The 22,541-nt window shown below is 35.4% G+C and overlaps 1 protein-coding gene across 1 annotated transcript in view; it reads right to left on the reverse strand.

Moving 5' to 3' along the window:
* Positions 1 to 22,541, reverse strand: part of INPP4B (inositol polyphosphate-4-phosphatase type II B) — a gene marked incomplete in the record, with an annotated part of 326,843 nt that overhangs the window by 102,628 nt on the left and 201,674 nt on the right. Inside the window, 3 exon segments of the mRNA XM_072405866.1 lie at positions 7,616 to 7,763; positions 17,823 to 17,895; positions 21,841 to 21,952. Coding sequence (XP_072261967.1) covers positions 7,616 to 7,763; positions 17,823 to 17,895; positions 21,841 to 21,952 — 333 coding nt within the window.

The raw sequence follows: 22,541 nt of genomic DNA on the forward strand, positions 1-22,541 counted from the left end.
TAAACAAAACACGTGTACAGCAGTGGAAGTACAAAAGATTGTCTTTATGAACCATTTATGCATTACTAAATAAGAATATTTTATATTGTGTAAAGCTAGGCTGTAAAGTCCTACTTTAGGTCCTTGGAGAAATCTGCAGAATACTTCCCTCAGCAGTGAACGTAGCTGCAAAATGGGTTTAACTCACCCATGTCCTCACGTCAGCATTGAGAAACACTTCTTATCACATTGTACCAAAAAAACAAAACAAACCGAAAACAAACACAGCATAATGATGGGATTTTTGATTTAGGACATCAGATTTAGAAATTGCCCCTAATATGGTTGCATTTCAGTGGGCCTGCCTGTGTGCCCCAACCCTAGCTAGCCCTTTCTGCAAGCGGTTACCAAACTCTTGCTTATCCTAGGGGGTCAGAATTTCCTGTGAGGGTAGCTTATTCCATGAAAATATATTCTGTGTTGTACATATATATACATGCGTTGTTTATTTAGGGAATGGCTCTGAATTTGTTTATCCAACGCTACTTCTCTGCACACGTTCCCTATAGATACATGTCCTGCACACCATTTTGTTTTTGTGAATCCCACCACCTATTTGCACTAAGTTGGCAATGTTTTATTCTCTCCAATGCCCACATTCATGGCAGCTTTCTCTTCCCAACCTAGATTCAACTGTTTGCACATCTCACTTCACTCTGCTTCTATAACCTGGTACTAACTGTCATACCAAGAAATGTTAAATGATTGAATAGTCAATCTACAATATATAACCTATAAGCAACAGGTAGATGTATCCCTATCTTGGGTTACAAATGACAGATTAATACAGACAGTGACACAGGAGGAGAGGACCATATCATCAATATATTATTTTCACAATACATCTAAAATAACACGCAAAATAGAAATAAAATACATAGTCTTTACTATTTTATATTTTTACCCTTTTATACCTGCAAATGTATCTTAAAATGTTCTTTGGCTCACATTTTTCTCCACATTTTCTTTTTAATTGTTGAAAGGATTGATGTAAAGCAATTCTACAATTATAATGCAATGCCTCTGCATAGTGCCATGACACAACTACTGCCCGATTTATCTTTTTAATTGTTGAAAGGATTGATGTAAAGCAATTCTACAATTATAATGCAATGCCTCTGCATAGTGCCATGACACAACTACTGCCCGATTTATCAGCGGCTATGGCAGGCACACGGCAGCATACATATTTGTATATCTATGGTAAGTATTCCTTTTGGGGCTTGAATCCTGGGGCACGCTAATTTGCAAATGAAAATACAATGGGCCTGATTTATGAAAACTCTCCGGGGCTGAAGAGGACACACTTTTATCAGTGAACCTGGGTAATCTAGCAAACTAGTAATTGATCTGGTCCAGGATTGAAAAAAATTGGCAACAAATAGCAAATTACTTTTAGGAAAGCCATTCCAGGTTTGTTGGATCACCCAGGTTCACTGATGAAAGTGTATCTGCTCCAGCCTTGTAGAGTTTTCATAAATCAGGCTCACTGCCTCTAGCTGGTCTGTTCACTACCCACCTTCCTACTGGCCAGTAATACCCCTCAATATAAAAACCTGAAATAGTTGAAGTAGTGCATCTTCGGACAAGGTATCAACATTGCCAAATAGTGCTGGTATATTGTTAGGGGTCAGAGAGCACTTTGACTTTGAAAAGGTATGGATGGTCACAGTTAGGAGCCAAGTGTTGCCCTGTAGCCAGATAACAATGTTTCAATGTCATAGCAATTAACATCTAAGTACTGGCATCATTCTTGCAGGACTTTTAACAATTGTCAGGTCAAGCATCACACACTGCAGCCTAATTGCTAAAGTAGTCTTAAACCTCATAAATGACCCCTATGCCAATATTTCCAGCAGTTACACATCAGGACACTGCTAAAAGCCAAATGCTCTAAAAATGCCAGAATTGTTAAAAATATGAAACATGATTTAGTGGCAGCTTGCCTGCGGTGAACACTCTATGAACAAATGCTTGTAATAAGTTGTATTTGCATGAGCCTTAATTGAAAGTAATATTTGCTTAGAGAGATGTAGGAAACTGCTGTGATCCACATATTTATGACTTCATTTTTATACTTGGATTTTTCTTTATAACCCGCATAAAACTGTGCCTTTTCCCAGAGAACATTATAGTTTGATTATTTCATTATAGCATCATGTTTTGTATACAAAAAGAGCATATGGTTTCATATCACTTTGATTATCAGACCAAATCAGAATTGTTTAAAGTAGATTTCTATGGCATTGTGATTTAACAACAGCCTCTGACCTCTCTAGGCTGTAATATGGAGAAAAAATCAAACCTCACATCACAATCCTCATGTACATGTCCCTTTTCACTAAAAGTCACTTGGTTCATGTTTTTTAAGTACTAATAATGTGTACCTGCAACTTAAATGGAATACAGTTCCATGTCCTTCCCCTTGCTTTTTCTAAAATACAACAGCTGTTTTTTTATTTCTTTGCACTCTGAAAACCTTTTTTGTCTTTTCATTTTACTTTCCCAGTTCCTCAATTTCCACTAGGTGAAGCTAACGTATGCAAGTCCCTCACTTCTGAGATACTCAGGTATCACATCCAAGGAAGCAGAACTTACTTTGTGGGCTGAAAGTCATGCAATATCTGGTGCCAGCTTCATCTACGGTTTGGCAGGATATGGTGCAAAGTCATCAGGGGCCCAGCTGCAAGAATGCAGGAAAGACAGCTGGCTCCCAAAGACATAGCAACCCAAGATTATGGCATGGGTCATAATCTGCATTAGGACAACAGCAGTGAAAAAAAAACAATGCTGGATTCAGTGATCTTGTAAGTATGTTTATTCAGGAGAATATACCAACACATGGGGTGAACAATACAATGCACAGTACATATCATGTCCATACTCAGCTTCTCCACAGTCTTGATACATGTTACAATATCTCTGAAGATCGCCCTGTGGATTCTTTTTAACAATATTACTAGGGTGCATTTATTTGTACAAATACAGTATAAAATATGCATTACCTAGGTAAGTTCCTAAGCCATCTGTAAGTTACCCCTACAGCTGAAAAGGTACCCCCTGGAAACTGGGGTACCTAGGGTCTCCTCTGTATCATTGGCCTATAGCTTGCAGTTTCTAAGTGTGGGCATGACTGGGGTATCAACATGCAAATAGGAGGGGTATCAGCCAGTCGGTGTGTGGGGAGGGAAGGAAGGGAAGGGAGGGAAGGAAGGAAGGAAAGAGCTGGGGAAGACCGAAGCCCAGGAGGCCTCCACAAACATTTGTTTACTGGTGCAGTAGCATTTCCTTTTGTACAATACAACGCAAGTGCTGTATTGTTTTACTCAGAAGTGGTTACAAGTGGAAATGGTATACGATATTGGGTTTCGCTATTGTCTCTTTTGTTTTGTCTTGTATCAATTTTGTCTTGTTAGAAGGTCAACATACTTATTGTGACTTATTATGTGGCTATTATTAATATTAATAATATTATGCTTTGCACAGATCTGGGCCTAATGCCTCAAGGAAGATATTCATTTGCCTGTATATAGGTGGCAAATAATGTAATTCTGTCTTGTAAAAAGTCTGGGAAGCACAGATGTTTTTAGGTGTTTGTATTACACTTTTGTAGATACAAACAGATTAACAAAGTCTGACAGTTTATACGTTATCATAATTTGTGATGTAGGTGGGAGGATTAGTTTTTAAATGCTGTATTTATCCTTCTTGGACTTATCAGTAGGTCAGTTTTTTGCTTTGTTAAAAGTGAAAATGGCATATCACTTACTAATTTTAAATTGCAGGATGTTTTTGCTGTTGTTGGAGCTATTACAGTAGGGAGTAACCTATGGGACTTATAACTGTAGATTATTGAAGACAGGAATAAAAAGAAGGAAAGCCTTTAAACTTTGCTTGATGGAGTGCAAGTAGAAAATTATTTTTAGATTGGCAAAACAGACCACTGGGAAGCTTTTGTTTAAAGAAGGACTTAAAAGGTAAACTACAATATTCACATAAAAAGTCTACATAAATCTTTGATAGTTTGTTATGTAGTACACAAAGCTGCAATGTATAGATGAAGTCATTATTATTTTTACAATTTACATAGATTACTGTTCTGTTGTGCTCAGAAGTAACTAATTATCCACATGTTCTAGATCATGAAGTGTTCTTGTCTGTAGCATGAATAAGCACATGATTAATTTGATGATTATTTAAGCCTTGAAGGAAAATAAATTATTTACAATTTATCAGAAATGGCCTGTCAAGCCCCTGGAGAAAATAACCTACATAACCACAGCAGCAGGAGAATTATTTGACGCGTGTGAAACTTTATAGCCATCAGACAAATGGCTGCCACACAATCATAATTCTAGCACTGTGACTTCTACACAAATAACGATTTACATTCTAACATCATGAAAATGTCTTTCCGTGGATAACACATTGCTTTAGTTGACAATAATGCATTTAATCTTGCAAACAATAACATTAAAGTAACATTCTACACATGACTGAAAAATAATGTACCATTTGGTTTATTAGCTGATATTTAGATGTTAACAAATGATCACACTAACTAATGTTACTTTTACCATCACTGTTATTAAGCTGTATTCCAAGCAAAATCTGATCTCAAATGTTTTGGACCAGAGTGGTGTCCTTTAAGTGTAGGTTAAGTTGGCCAGAACAGATAAAATATTTGGGGTGCTTAATTCAGGGGACTGTAAAAGGGACAAATGTTGTGGCCTGGCAGTTGGGAAAGCAAGTAGAGATTTTGGTGCAATGCTGGGAAGATCACAAGCACGGAAAGTTCCTAGATTGTCCTATTGATCTTTAGTTAAACTCAATTAGGAATACTGACTGGGTCTGATTTATTAAAGCTCTCTGAGGATGGAGAGGATATACTTTCAGCAGTGAAGCTGGCTGATCTGGGTTTGCTGGATCTCCCAGTTTCAGTGCTGAAAGTATATCCTCTCCATCCTCGGAGAGCTTTAATAAATCAGGCGCACTGTGTCTAGCTCTGGAGACCTCACAAAAACATTAGGTGTTAATAATAAAGCCGGTATTAGTATTTTCCAGTCTTACAAAACTAGAAATAGTGTCTGGTCCCTAGCAGGAGTCAAGAGGTTGCATATGAAGCTAGCAATGTCTAAATGGTTGCCCTCAGCTGCCATAACTTCTCATCTTTGATTTAAAATGTCAGGACCTCTGATGAAAAATCTACTAGCATGCTTATGCTCATTAAATATAAAAGTAAATGTCCAGATTTGTCTGTGTATAGAGAAAATGACAAAACTAAACTGTAATATTCAGCAGTAATACATTATCTGCTCCAAAGCACAAAAAGCAATTAAGATCAAGTGATTCATTGTTACCTTCAGGGAAAATCAACCTTTTAAAGGGCTTGAAATGTGGTGCACAACAAAACTCTACAGTAAGCTGAAAATAAATCTCTTTTTGAACATTTTTATGCAAAATAAAAAAAGAAAACGTTTACAGTATTCACAACATGAATTTTTATCAGTAATAAAGAAGGCTGGGGAGGCAGCATATTAACTTTTGTTGACTCTGGCTACAAATTTCACAGCGTACTGCTTGCAAAAGATAATGATAGACTAATGATAAACATGTTGAGCATCATGGCTCATGTTCTAGATATTAGTGCAAAATTACCATAAGCCATCAAAAGCTACCCAAAATAAACCTTTCATACTGCTTTCATACTGATTCTATACACATACTGAATCTGTGTAAACCAAGGCATCAGACACACTGTAGTGGTTGCAGAAGTCCCCTAAAGATGAATGTTAACATTGCATGTGCTATAACATTATCAGTGATGCAAAAGATAGGAGGGTCTTATTAATGACACATGACGTTTGGCAATGACAATGTGCAAAGTGCAGAGTTTAGTAATGCATATGAAAGAAAAATAATCTCTTACATGGTGCTGGAAAACTGCTGTAGGGCTAAGGCTTCTAACATACAGAACATCCTTGTTGCTTTGTGTACCATCTTATTGAATAAATGTGTTTAAATTGTGTTATGAAACAGAGGTTAATACTAATTCGACTTCTGAAAGATTAAGAAGTGTTGTGAGCATCCTCGCATTCCAACACAGGACTGTCAAACACTATGCTTTATTAGAGAATTCCAGTCAATACTGTAGACTTTGAAGAACTATTGGAAAATAAAAATAAATAAATAAACCTTCCAAAGAACACTGAACCACAACATCAAGCAAAAAAGCAAAAGCAAAAACAAAGCAGCTATAAAACAAGGCTTTATATATGGAGGATTGTTTCTATATAAGGATTACAAGTGCTCATGCACAATTGATTTTCCTCACCCAAACAACAATTATCAGAACTACTGTGCAGCCTTTAATGAAAGGTCTAATATCACAACCACCAGTCATGCTAAACACTATTTACTGTACTGTCAATAATTCTATTATTGACAATGCAGACAAATGAATGGAAAAATTGTACTAAATCAAAATATACTATTTTGCCACTATTGCAGATTGTTCTGTATAAATTGTATCTGACACACTGCCTAGTCTGTCTGAACACTAAACTATAATGTCTATATAAAGTCAAAACAATGTTTTATTTGTTATATATAGATCATATATCTTCCACAACATTCTTCACTTTGAAGGTAGAAAATGCCATAGGCTACAACAAAAGCTGTGATGTTAGTTTTACTTATATATATGTATAGGACTTTTAAAAAGCGATGATAAGTTTATCCATGCTTTTGAAAGTTTCCAATTGCTTCCAATTGCTAGAAAAGAAAGTATGGGAAATTCCACTAGTGTTACACACACAATTGAGGTATTTAACCATATTAAACTCTATGCAAAAATGTTATATGATGTACACTTTCAAGTGAAGCTGCTTTGCTAAAGTTTTAATTTTGTGACGTTAAACAGTTCTTGCTGTAAACAAAAGTAGACTATTGCCTCCCTATATTATATATATATATATATATATATATAAAAATATATATATATATATATATTTATATACATAGTAGAGGTGTTGCACGATTGTTAAGGACTATTTTTGAACCAGCAATTTAGATAAAACAGCGATTTCCTTATGGTTATGCTTGCCAAATAAATAGTATGCTTGTCCAAGAACTGCACTTATCCTCTAACCTGAATGCAAATTACAGTGTGAGCATCTAAAAATACTGTAAACTTCAAAGTTGTGATTCTCAATTCTAACGTTTTATACCTGCATCCAGGAAATAAATGAGAAATGAGAACATGGTTCCCCTATATTAAAATAAATGAGCATGACCACAAGAATCTCAGGTTTCCTATGCACATCTAATTGGGATCAATTAAAAGTTGGCTGAGCAAGCACTTAAGTTCAGTTCTTGCCAAGAGAAAGAGTGTTGCCTTGGGAATAAAATAATGCAATCCATTTCAGTGCTATGTGCCATGACAGTAAGCTGTGGAAGGATTTGGAGAGTTTGCCTTATGGTAAATGATTACAAGGCAATTAGGAATGAAAACATCCTGGTAGCTAATCATTTCAGCTGCTTTCAATAACATGACACTGTTCACTTGCTTTTTTACCTTCTGGTGTCTTCTTTTAAATAGAGGGTTAGCAGTTGCTTTGGGATATGGAAAGACATAATACTCTCCGACATCTGCTCCCGAACACAAATCCACTTGTTGTCAGATGCAGGGAATCTGTAGAACTTGTAGATGGGGTTCTTTAACACTAGTGGGTAAAACACAAGCAAAGTTATAGTTTCTTTAGAGAATGAGTTTTTTTCACATAAGAAAAAATAATACATAAGTAGTAGTAAAAAATGCAAGTGTATGCTACTCTTTAAAAGGTTTGTATAATAAGGGATTGAGGGGTTAGGCTAGCAATATATGAATCAACTAGGAGTATAATTCATGTTTCAATTTGATTGACTTCTTCAGTTTAATTGTTGACCATCAACTGAATATCAGTCAGGCTACCAGACACAGGAATCAGTGGGTAAGTGCGCATTTTCCAAAATTTGAATGGAGATATGGATTCGTTTTTTTTATAATTGCTTACCGCAATAAAAGCATTCATATTTTCTCATGGTGGGTTTTCTTTTTAAAAGAGGACAGCATAGACCTCTACTGTAAAGTACAGTTAACCTGTATTTTGTCAATTCACTTTCTGCCCCCTTTAAACAAAAGTTTAGTTTTAGGAAGATAGCATCATAGGCATAGATCACACATCACTAAATGTACAACAAAAACTATATATACATACATAAACATCTCACAGATTTTCTATACAGGTCCATGTACATTCTAGTAATCATTGGAAGTAGTTTCAAATAGATACAACAGAATACCAGCAAATCTTGTTACTCCCAACACATCATAGCCCCTGCAGAGTCACTCAGTGCTCATGGTCTCTTGGACTTGTGCCTAGGGTAGCTGGTTAAAAAGAGGCAAACGGCAACACAAATGAAGAATAAGGAGGTGCAGGAACTGCTGATTTTGTGCAACTGCATTTTATTCGCTTTATTAGTGGACTATCCCGCCTATATTAATTCCGTAAATTCAGTTGACTATATGCAACTTTTAAGTACTGAGTCTGCTTCTATTTACTTTTTATTCACTCACATCATCATATTTGTATGTATAGTGGGTAGAACACCATAGAAATATGTTTTTCATATAGGCACAGTATAGTATGTGACTTTAGGTAACAGAGGTGCTGGGAAATGCTAGGGCTATGCCTGGAAATCCAGCGATTATTATTATTAAACAGGAATTTTTATAGCACCAACATATTACGCAGAGCTGTACATTAAATAGGACCATGTTTTTGAGTCTGTTGAAAACCTTGAAACATTTTCTCTTGCTTTACTTGCTACATTAAGTATTCATGTTATAGATCTTTTGTTAGGCAATAGGATAAACCTTACAGGTCATTGTCATAATGCATTCTGCACACTATGCCGAGCCATATCTGCATTTATTAAAATAAATCCATCTGTGAGTGTTTTGCTGCAAGTGAAAATACAAACTGTAACATCCTAAAATACCTATAGCCCTCACTCAAATGCCCTAACAACATACCCTACATTTGTCCATGCATTTGTTACATGCATAAACCTGATTTATTCACTTTCCCAATGCATAATGGAGGAAGCAATAAAACTGACTCGCCATAATTCTGCTGTATTTATAACACAAGATATAATAAATGCCATGATTACGGTGTGTTTATACCAGATATGTGGGCTCAACGACCTTCACATAAAACCCTTTATTTAAGTAACCATTAAAAAACTTCCATGAAGTACTACATGAACTTCTTTATTCCTCATAAAATACCTGAGTTATGGCATCTGCATTCACTGTTAAAGCATTTACAGTGAAAAGCCTCAGGAAAAATAGTAGCATGTCATTTCTATTTTTAAACATAAAACATGAACTGAATATTTAATGTCTGTGTAGACAGATTTGAAAAAAAAAGTCTAAAAGCAGTTAAAGCTGGAAAGCCAAATGACTAATGTTATGACATCTTCTATTACCTATGCGAAGAAGGTAAGGTAATTTATCACTGGAAATGTCTCTCCAACTCTTTCACAAATGTTTAGTCATGATTTAAAGGCCAGTTTCCAGTGACTTACATAACACGTTGTATAATACATTATATACAGATTTAACTTCGTTAGGTAGCATTTTGCCAAACAAAATTGTACTTCATCAGCGATGCCAGCAAATCATAAACACCCACATGGTGGGGCAAAACAACACACAAATATGTCAAAGACAAATAAACCAACAACTTCCTACTGATGTTCCCATACCAGAAAAATTACAAATGTAGGAAAAACAAACGGCCTGGCCAGTCTATCACCAGACCAGGTTCATCTGGTGAGAATTACAACCAGCCTCCATGCTGAATCAGTAACTAGATGGATTGCCACAATATGTATGGTGCAGCTGTAAGGAAATGGGTTTCCTTAAAAAAATGTATGACCATTTCAGTTTATTCCATTTAAAGTGCAAACATATGTCAGCCAATTTAAAATAATTCTGTCATATATAATAAAAGCAGCATAACTAGTAACTAAGCCACTTTTTACAGTGTACTTGCTGTAACTGAAGCCCTGCATAGTTTAATTCCCTAACTTAATTAAAATTTTAAAAGAAAGGTAATGAAAATGTAACATTTATTTACACATAAACAGTGGAAGGGTCAGGATGGAGCTTACATATCCTTTTCTAGACTGTTGAGATCTGTTGTTAATGAATACAAGGGAGGAGCTGATGGTTTGTTTTGTGTCAGGGTCACAACTTTGTCAACGGATGGTAATAATCCAGTATCCACCACCCAGGTCCTTCTACTCCATGACATTAGCACTAAAGAGGTCCAAGAAGAGCCAACTTATATTCCACTACTTTTTAAGACAAGTACAGTATATTTTCTAACAATAATACCACTTACATTGTAATAGTATTATTTCTAACACTATTTTATTCACCTTTAAGTTGGGTGAACATCAGACATTGCATATAAAGTAATGTTTCACATTCTCACTAAAATGCAAAGCTTGCACTCCTGCCCATTTTTTTGTGCTACCTCATTCATTTTATGGAATGGTATCCGGGTCACAATGGATAACTATGCTGGTGGCTGTGCATGGCACTATAGTTCAGGGCAAAGTATATTTGTATAGTGTAATGGAGCCCTTACTAGTGTGATATTCATATGTTATATTCACTTACTAAAAAGGAATATCATATCCAAACAAGAAATTTATGAGATCTATAAAATTCAGATTGTATATTATCTTATACAATTTAGTGTTCTGTGAAAAAAAATGCATCTGTAAATAAGCATTTTATTACTGTAATTATTATGAAACTGTTTATATAACTTTATAATTAGACATAATGTACAGTTTTCACTTTGTTGGGACTGGTCCACACCTAGATTTTACAGTGTTCAAATATTATACATAGCAGTGTTTTTTGAGACAATACAATTTGTGTTCAAAACTCTGTAAACAAAGATCATCTGTGTGTGCATTGCTAGACTGGAATAATGAATTTACAGATGTAAAGCATGCTGTTGTGTCCATTCTTGCATGATCTGCTCAGACTTGACAGCTGACACGGTTGTTGCAGCAAAATATAGTAAATAAGTTTGTATGCTCAGTCGGGTTAAAAAACTGGGCAGGATCATTACTAGAAAAGTGGAAGACACATGATACCTCAGGGAGCTACATTTTCATTATAGGTTATTTGTAGATATCAAAGGCTTTATGAGGCAATAATTCCCCTATTCTATTTCATGCCTTTTGGATCATTTTTCCTTTGGCTGATACATCTCTATAACCTTAACCTTGCCTGCTGCATTGATTTAGAACTGAGTCATTGGTGTGTTAACCCTGAAAATGTTCTCAGGTCAAAGGCCAATTATTGCATACTCTTTGTGCAAGTAAATGCAAAACCACAACTGTTCTTAGTAATATTGGTTTGGGCCAGCTCATAGCACATAGCACAGTAAAACAGTAACTGCAGTTTCAAAAAAATTGTCATGACTGAAATTAAAAATCAAATGTATTAATTTGTCCCAAAAAGAAAGAAATGATAAACTGACTCAAAAAGATACAAATTACTTGATATTCTAAAGGTGGTTTGTGCATACAATGAATAATCCTATTGTATATCAGTTAACAATATTATGCTAACAGAAATGTTTTTTTGCTTTCTCCAGAACCATAACTGAAAAAAGTTAGATTTTAGGATGGTTACATCTTAATGATTACTGAAATCTATTTTACCACAGCGAGGACATCTATGTAAAGAAACCTTGGCAAGGCAGAGATACAAAGCTAAGTTTCCATGTATCAATAGCCTATTTTATAGTATTTATATCAGCTAGGTAAATGACATTATATATGAATATACAACACAAATGTGTCATAACAATTAGTTTTACCCAACACCAAAGAGTTGTCATTTGGACGCCGGTGTGAAAACGTATTCAACAAAGTTTCAGAAATACAATCTGATTTCCCATAGTTTCCCATTGTAGCAGATGCTGCTACTAGCAGCAAAAACAAAATTACCTTGGAGGATAATATTGGTACTTTGACTGTGGAACCACATTCTCACACATCCAGAAAGCATGCAGGGGTGGGGTAGGAATAGATGTAATCCCAACGTCACCCACCGTTAACTTACTGTATGCTTGGTGTTGTATGAACAGTTTTGGTAGGTCAAGTGTTAATGACAAAACCCGATAGCATTGACAGCCTATTCATCCTGTTCTGTAGGGCATAGGTGACTTCAATGTGCCTTTCACTAGCCAATAAGACAAAATGTTTCTCCTGTACTGTATACTGTACTCTGAACATATTATCCGGATTTGTTTCAGAAACGAGTGCACTTGAAAAATTAATCCCTCTAATGTAAAAAATACAAAGCTGTTGCAAGACTGGTTTACAAATTAGTTTGTGATTAGCATATAGTTTCACTTTACTTTTTAAAAATTAGCTCAGGAGAAGGTTTGGGATTTTTTCGCCTATTCCTATTTTTCTTTCATGGCTCAAACAATATTTGTCATCTGATTGTTGATTGTGGCATTATATAAATCATCTCTGTACACTTATATTGCAAATTTAATCCACTTAATCTTGAAATATTTGCAGTTGTGTGTAACTAGGAATATGTAGGACAATTAATCAATGTTACATTGCACAGAATTCAAAAGAAATAAAAACAGAACCAAACTAATATATTATTAATAAGTAAATCATCTAAAGTAACAAAATAATAAAATAATACAGATTGTACACCATGTTAACATGGTGGAGAGAATCTAGCAGACCTACAAGTAAAATCCTAAATTAATTTACCCCCCTCCCAACACATTTCAGGTATAAAATTTTGACAAAACAGTCTTTTGTCAAATTTTGTAATTTGGGTGGGTGAATCGAATTTTTTCAGGAAAAGCCCAAAGGTGAAAAGGCTTGAATATATCCATTTATGTAAGATAATTGGCCACAAGAAATATGATGGACAGTAACTTTCTACATCACCAAAAGATGTCCTAAATGGGGGAGAAAGACAGGCCCTTCACTAGATGCTCTAAGGCAAAAGTAGACAACTCCGGCCTTCAGGCCGGATATTGCCTAGCCATTTTTCCAGTCCAGCCTAACCCCCCCCCCCTAGTTATTTATTGCTGGATCCGACCTAATTGAATTGTCGTGTTATTGTGAGTAGGGATGAGCGAGAATCGAGTTTTAAAAACTCGCTCGTTCATTCCTAATCCGAGTTTCAGGGATATCATCAGGTTCCCGCACAGTAACCCCAATTACTATGCCTAAAGAGCAGAAGCAATGCGCAGCTATCTGTCTCTGGAAGGCTGACCTTGAACGTCGTGTCTTTAACCCTGAATGGACTGATAAATTATTCATTGTCCAACGCGGCAACAAAGCCCTGTGTTTAGTGTGCAACGACACCAATAGCACTTTCAAACAGTCAAATCCCAAGGGGCATTTCGATGTCAAGCATGCGCAAACGTACGATGAGTGGAAGACTGAGGATGCTCGCTTGCAGTCACTGTTGGAAAAAACATTTTTTCTAGGAAACTTGGACACCTTGTTTCTTATAGCCTAGTGTGCCTTCTTGACCTCCTGAAATGGCCTAGTAGTCCAAAAAGTTTGCCCACTCCTGCTCTAAGGTATATGCTACAACAGATTTTCTAAAGTGTGTAGTTTTAGAGCAATTCCTTAATGCGTACCCCTCAGAAGCCCCACATTTAACCTCCTGAGCAGTTTATTTCAGTCCGGTTTTATATGTCTAAAAGCGGTGCATTTTATAAACGAAAATTTATTTTATAGTATAATAAATTAGTATGAGTATAATAAAGTTTGAAACACAAAATCACGTAAAAAAAAAGCTATTAAAGTTAAAAAAAGCTAATAAAGTTTTTAAATTAAAAAAATAAATAAATAAATATTGTACTCATACTAATATATTATACTGTAAAATAAATGTTCACGAAAGACAATGTACTGCTTTTACACATATAAATCTAGTGTATTGAATTCAATACAGGTATTTTGTAATGAATGCAATACAAATAGATTTGAATTTCCCTCCCCGCTCCGAACGGAACGTTTGTATGCACCGACGACACCCGTCACCAGGTGCAGAGAACGTGGTGCAGAGGAAGACGCGAAGGACGATGGAGGACGCCGGCTGATCAGGTAAGCGCTTTATTTACTATTGTTTTCCATAGGTTTACCTAACCCGAGTGGGACTCGGTGTTACCGCTTTCAGCATCTTTTTTCCACCTCGAGTTACACTCAGGGTTGCCGCTGGGGAGGTTAAGGCACTGGATGGAAGGGTTAAAGCCAGTAAAGTAGAGAAAATAAGGGAGAAATATGCACTATGAAAAAGTTTTGACATCTCCATGTACATCAGGGGTGTCAAATTCTGGCCTGCAATGTCCTATATTTTGGCCCTCAAAGGAATCCTAAATATGAATTGCAGCTGGCCCGCCACTGCATTGAAATAGCACCGCTACTACAATTCTCGGCATTCGGATTGGAAGTCAAAGCCCCTATTTTTAACTTCTGCTGCGAAATGCAGAGGGTTAGTCTTGTAAGACTGCCAGCCCAAATTAAATCCCTAAAGGCTTTGAATAGCTCCCTCTTTTGTGGCTGTTTTATTATAATGGGCAAAATGTGACTCTTTAAGAAAACAAAAAGTGTCTTGAATCCCAAAGCTATTTTATCATTTGTACATTAGGATTGCAACCGTAAAAGAATCACAGAACTCTATCATACATAGAGTAAAACAGTAAATTGACCACTTTATTTGACTGTTACTTTATCTTCTTTGTAAATGTATTTCCTTCATTATTAGGGGAGAACAGTTCACAATTATGTGTTAACCATGATGAAGAGCTGGCTGAATAGAGTTATCTTATGTTGTTCTGCATGTTGAGATGGTGAGAATCTACAAACATTTTTGGTTCTTTTAACATTAATGAATTACATTAAAATGGATAATATAATAAATTCAATTTAGTAAGTTATCTACAACTGTGCTTTGTGGTCCTCGGAGACTACTGTCCTATTCACATTTATCTGCTTCTTCTCTGCATGTGTTTTGCCAAACAGGAGAAACTGGTTTATATTTCAAGTTGTTTTTAATGAAGACTTTTTAAACTTCTGCATTCTTCTGTAGTGTTTTTATATTATTTCTTTTATGATCAATCTCACTGGTAGAATTATTTTGTTGTTACATGATTATATACAAATGTATATATGTGAACAGTAAACATGCAAAAATTTCCACCCAGGCATTCCATCCTCATTGCCTTGTTGCCACTTTTGACCCTATTCTCCACTCCTTTTGCCAACAGCTGCCTTCTCTGTCCAAGGCATAACCAACTACTTTAGGGAACACATTAACACATAATTGTATCTTATAGCACTATTGCCACACCATCCTCCATAATTATCTGTTACTCCTCTCTCTCCTTTTTCAGCCCTGTTAGAGTAGATGAATTCTTCTAATCAGTTTTCTCTATTACCTGTGTAGAAAGCCTAACCCCCTCCAACTTACCACGTGTCCAATTATATACCCCGCCTTGTTCACTAACTGAACTGTTTTACTTCTAGATATGTATTAATATTATTATTATCATAAATAATACAATAGACAATACACAGCACAAACATAAACATGAGGAGCAGGTAGCATAGAGGCAGCAAACCCACTGTGAGAATACTAATTAGACAAAAGAAGCCATTAGTTATTTCACCCTATCAGAGTGCTCCCAAACCAGATTTATTAATTCTGGGTAAACTAACCCTTTACATAGGTAGAAAATGCATTGATGTAGACCTTGAAAATGCAAGTAAAAACTATTCAGCACATAAATATTAGCACAAATATTAGCACATTTAGAAAAAAAAAACAATAACAAAAAACAAATGTGAACCTATTCGACTTATATACAAGCACAATAAAATAGGTAAATCTACTAGGCTTTTTCATATTCTTTTTTATTACTTCGGGAAAAAAATGTAACTGTGTATGTAGCAATTTCTGTCTTCTACACTTCTTTTCTCTTCCTATATATACGTTGCTCCTTTACAAATATTTATGGGATCTAATAATCCAGTTATATGTAGAATATATTGCCATTTCCACACTGCCAGACTATTTTAGCCTCTAGTAAGATTATGTTAATTCAAAAAAATTAGATAATTTTATAAAATACTACACCATACTAACGTTTGTACCACTAATGCACCAAAACTGACTAGTCTAGTCAAACTTTTTTACAACAATACAATATTTAGTCTGAGTGAACGTTGGCATCAAGCCACTGTAACTTTTAGTTATGATTTGATTAATATTTCATTTACATATTTAAACCTCATGAAAAGGCTTGAATTACTGTTTGCCTTTTCACAGTAAATGTGTTGATTAGGTAATCCGTAACATAAATTAGGCATCCTTCTAACAATATTTTTTGTTGATGAGATCTTATGAAATCATCCAATCTTCCATAATGGTTGTCTTCTTGACCTCTTTGGCTTTCCAGCCTTCTTTTGTAAATAGATCCTAATATATCAATAGACAGTTTGGCAGAATTCCCAGTATGCTACTATAGAAACTAGTCAGAAGTTGTTTTCACCATGGATATTTAGTAACATCACAAGTTGATGTGGGAAATATGCTAAAATCAAAATGCAGCGAGAGTAGCATACGCTGTATTACAGTCTTATCATTTAAAAACCCAGCAAACAATGGAAAACCAGTCTGTGGAAGTCAGATACAGGTTTTAAAGGATCACCTAACTCTGTAGTTTTAGGTGACCCTCCCTTCTCCCCATTGAAATCTCCATAATACAAAATAGATCAAAAATGCCATGGCAGGTATGTAGACCTGATAGCACAGAGGGTTTGCTACTTAAATATAATACATTTAAAAAAAGGAGTTGGTTTACCTGCTCTTTATATATATTAAAAATTGAAATCTCTCTTTTGAGAAAACTAACTCTTTAAATCCCATTGCCAGCCAAAGCAATTTTGTTTTAGCTTTAGATTGACTTAAAAACATACAACAACAAAATATCTAAATATAATAAGGCAAGGTTTACACTTTTTTGTGTTTCCCCACATCTTCTCTAGTAGGGACACAGACATTAATATCAACCTAATAGACATTTCAAACCTTTCCCCACATTGACCAGAACTAATAGGTAAAATAGTGTGGGCAATAGATGGGCATTAAAGCTGAACACCAACCATCTGTTCAGTAATGCACAGTTTTACAAGCTATTCTGCTGTATTGAAATTGCCTTTTTTGATTTTACTGTACATTTAAGCTTCTCAAAGTTTAATTTAGAAGAACAAAGTGCTGCATAAATCAGAAAGAGACCAGCTTATTTTCTGGCTGAAGTAGGCCTAATCTAGCCATCTATTCCCCATCTAGTTCTTTCAGCCAAAGCTTAGTATCAAAGGTGGGCACTAGCAGAGCTGTACATTACCCTAATACCCCCTACCACCAGCCATGATCTGTCTGCACTGCATTGAGAAGCACCATAATCTAGAGGTGATGTCACTGGATCTAAAATATTTAGTTAATATCACAAAGAAAAATGAAAAATGTTTTTAACCATTTTATTAGTATGGTAATTGAGGGGAGGAAGAGAGAACCAGGGATGATAAAATATAGGCAGTTTAAACTTCAGATTTTGAAACTATAGATGGAAAACACCAAATTGTAGATCACACCATACCTGCATTTAGTAGAGGCAGATTGTCAATTCCACCTAGTGTTTCAGGGGATGAACACTCACACACTAAGGCACACTGTAAAGACAAAAAACAATGACTTTCAGACCTCTCTTATGCATCTATATAAAAGAAATAATAAATACTTACTATATATTATATATGCAAACTGATAATCATTTGTAGATCACCTCTGACCTTACAGGCCAAGAGATCCACTTAAAAGCAGCCAACATGGGCGTTTCAATCACATAGGAGAATGCATGCAACTGTTACAGAGTAGTGTACTGCCACTGTAATACAGGTTTCAGAAAGCAAGGATATGTATAGACAGTTTAAAATATTCAGGAAGAATCTTCAGTGTCTTATTATAGCTTACAACTGTTATCTGTACATCCCAGAATATAAAATAATCTACTGAATATACATTCAGACTGTGGTCAGAGTGCTGGTAAAGGGCCACCACTGCTGATCAAATGATACAGGGTCTAGGGCATATTAAGGTCTGTGATTCTTCACATGACAACGAATATTCCATAAAATGCCTACCTTCAACATATTCTTCCCATCTCTCCATGCAATATTTGTATCCTACTGAACATATACATTGGGATACAAACATAAACAGTACAGAATGTCCAGGGTCTGAATTACAAACCATCTACGCTAAGTGTTAAGTTATCACATCTCTCTCCTATTCTTGTCAGATGTGCATTTTGTGGATAGTTGTAGGGCAGTATGGACTATCTGTACAGTCTATACAGACACATGCTATTGCAGTTTGCATCTGTCACATAAGCCCCATCACATAAGCCTAGCGTATGTTCAGAGAAACAGTTTTCTAAAAAAAGTGCACCAAGCTGACAGTCAAGATTAAAAAAAAGACCTTGGGATAAACAAGCCTTAATAACCAACAATTACTGCAGTTTTAGTAACTATCAGTTCACTACTAGTTCAAAATTCAGCAACTTTAATTCTATTTTTGTCTAGTATATTGTAAAATGATCTCCACAATATTTATAGGACATATTTGAGTTTTGGTTGATTCTTGTTTTTTCTAATAAAATGTCCTTGCTCTCTAAAAGAAATGCTTAGTCAAAGGGCCTTAATTATGTCTATGAAACATAACTGCACAGGCACAGCCATTAAAGACAAAGAATTGCTGCAAACAATGTAAACAAGGAGATGACCTGAGAAAATTCACAAAATTTAGGTCACAGTGTTTGCATCTGGGGTCTTCATTAAGAGGTATAAATGAATTTGGGGTGAAAAAATTCAGGAGGACACTTTATTGAAAAGTAAACTCATTCATTATTTATTACACTGCATAAATATTTTTCTAAAAGCAGATGGATAAAAATATTTTAACTTTACTTTAAGTACACAATATGCCATTAAATAATCATAACCCTGAATTTGTAAGGAAAAGTCTGCGTGCCCTTGATGATAGACAGCCTGTAACAATCATACAATAATTTCCCAGGTGCAGGAGAGGTCCTGCCCTACTATTGAGCAATGTGGGGTGTACCTTTATTTTTAACTTAATTAAAGGTTTAGGGTTAGCTGCATCCAATGCTTAAAAGAGAGACACTATGCTCTGTATGGATGCCAAGTACACCAGGTGCTTTGGAGTAGCAGTAAGCCAGGTAAGTTTGATTAGTGTTGAAGTGTGTCTAGTTTTAGTCAACCTTTAATTTTGGGCAGTAAGGATTGGTTAGCAACCGTGTCAGATATTTTTATGCTGTATTTGCTTCCCCAGGGGTTATTTGTCCAAGTGACAATGATCTCCAAAAGGAGGGAGAATCCACAATTAGGAGTTGTCAATGGAACATCAGTTTTTTGGGGCATGTTTGTGTGATAAGTGCCTCTTGCTTGATGAGTCTGTGGGGCAGAAAGTGAAAGGAAATTACCTAAATAGGACAAACTGCAGGAAAAAAAATCAAGGCAGGGATTTGACCATTGCCTACTTCACCTTTAAAAAGTGCTTAATATTGTCATTAAGTATTAGGAAGCTTAATTCTAGTGGGATTCATTTCTGCACTTGAATTTCTACATAGCGGTACCAGGACCCATGCCAATGTGCCAATGGTATATTCCAACAGTGAAACAAAAGTGTGACAAAAGTTCACAGGACCCTTATTCCCCAGTTAAAGTGCCAAAAAAATTATTTCACTGTCAACCTAAATAAGAATGCCAACAGTATATTACTAGAGTCAGGCACCAGGTTATTACATTGACTGAACGTTGTATAGTGGTACTTGACTTTTAGAGCAGTGAGGATCCAGGCTGCAGCAGCTGTTATTCCGCCTTTTTTTTAAAAAGGCTCCAACTATAGTTAGAAGGGAGGTAGGCATGTTAGATTTTGATCAGCTACCTAGGAACCTAGAAGTTTAATCTTCTATTTCCGGAAGCAGATCACATGGTTATAGCGACTGCATATGCATATCATATTTTGGCTTTTAGATTGCATTTTTACAATAAATTGTTTACTGATGCAGTCTTACAAATGAATGTGTCAATATTTCTCCTAATATGAGTGCAACTAATGATTTCCTTTCTCCCTATAAAATTATGATGTAACATTTTTCTTCATGACAAAAGGGAAATAGTTTAGTGGGGGAAGGGAAGGGTTTTAGTGGAATGGACTTTCCAGTAACCTTTTATATGTTTGGTATAGGACAGCTACACTAAGGCTTCAATGGTCAAGCTGTGCAGTGAATCAGTGAAATCAATAATGTAGTTTTTATTGCACTGTTCAAAAAATTAAGGAAAACTAGGGAAAGGGGTGGGGGGGGGGGGGGGGGGGGGGGTATAATTGTTTTTTGTCCAGCGATCGACGCTGGACAGGGGGGGGGGGGGGGGGGGGGGGTTGTTGAGTAGACCAAACAGTCAATGACAACAGCTATGTATACATGAGCTAAAAGGGGATATAAATGTCTATATATATATATCAAACAATTCGATAAGAATGAGCGTCCAAAGAATGAGAATTCCAGTTGCCATATTCCTTTCTTGATTTTTAACTAAACATGATTGGTATAATGCTTTTCCAAAATGTAACATTTATATACACTTTCACTATATACCTAATCATAAATAAAGTATCATGTGAAAAGACATATTTGCAAGCAGGTGTAGCTAAATGTAAGCTTTCTTAGTCCGTAATCTAATTGCTATGCAAATTGACTTTGTCGATGAGAAATATTTTTAAGATATGTGCCCGAAAAGAACATTTTACCTATTGATAAAAACACAGCTGGAGAATAATTTTAGATAGTCTTCTCCTGAAGGTCTGAATAATTCCAATCAAACCAACATTTGACAGTATAATAAGGAAATTAACACTTTTTTAAGTCACTGACAAAACCATCAAGTTTGTCACCTGGGTGATATTAGCATAGAGAAATAAAAAGGAATAGTCACATTGATGATATACAATACCAAACAATTTAGGTGTGATGTAAAAATATTCCAAATTAGGCTGAAAACATAAGGGCTACATCAATCTAAAACCGAATTTCATATTTTGGGTCAGAGTTAAAAGAAGCAAATATTTAATTCCATTGTTGAACAGATAAGTAAACCTTAAATATCATTTTAAAATGATGGCAGTATTTAAACAAAACTTGTCTTGCAATTTGATCATTCTGGTCAATCAAAGAAACCCATCTCAGCAATCAGAAGGAAACTTTGCAAATGTATGTAAAATCAAAGTTTTTTTTCTAAGTATAAGATAAAGTAGGACCTGAACATCTATCAAGTTTTGATTGCTATCTGTATTACTGGCACATAGATTTATCCTATTTATTCACCAGCTTTCACCAGAACAAGAGGTTGGGTGGACATTCTCTCCATTTTCCAAGTTTTGGCTATGCATTCACTTTAATAAAATCATGAACCTACACTACATACCTAAATGTGAAATCTATAGTCCAGAAGACCAGTACTAAATATGAAATACATTTTGGTCTTTTTTTGTTTTTTTAAGACTAAATCAGTTTCACATCGCCAAGATGTTTATACCTTCTGTTCTTGTGCATCTGTCGTTATGTGATCTTCATCTCCGTTCTGTATTTCCCCCATTTTAACCAAACTCACTTTAATACTTCCAATTTTCTTTCCACCATTTAAGGTTCTGTAATAGAAAAATCATAAAATTCATATAGTCATATAGTATCAATAAATATAAATATATATATATATATACATACAACATATTAAAGAATGAAGCATAATTTTTACCATGGCAATCTCTGCATTTTCTGTAAACAGGTATTATTGATAGAAAGCAGTAAATCTTGGACAATATTTGAAAATTGTGTTTTCAAGTGATTTTAAAATGCGATAATAAAAAAAGTTTGAAAATTAATTCCAGGCTCACATTTTCTCTTGTCATTGCAGTGCAATTCACATAAGCATCTGGACTAACACAAAAGCATTAAACAGGTAATCATTTCAGAGACTGTCCCTTTCCCAGAAATACAGAACCACCTCAATTTGGCAGGGGATCAGTATTTACTTACAAGAATGTAATAGGAAAACTACCAGATTAAGCAACCAACTTGCCCTGCCACAATATCATACAGCACACTAATCACATAAGTACCAAATGACTTGAAACATTTTAAACAACCAAAATGAGATCCAGCTTTAAAAAACTATATCTAATTAAGTTTGATTGAGCTATAGAGAGGATACCATACAATGCACTAAAAGTATCATGC

Source organism: Pyxicephalus adspersus, chromosome 3 (assembly GCF_032062135.1).
Source record: "Pyxicephalus adspersus chromosome 3, UCB_Pads_2.0, whole genome shotgun sequence".
Lineage (NCBI taxonomy): Eukaryota > Metazoa > Chordata > Amphibia > Anura > Pyxicephalidae > Pyxicephalus > Pyxicephalus adspersus.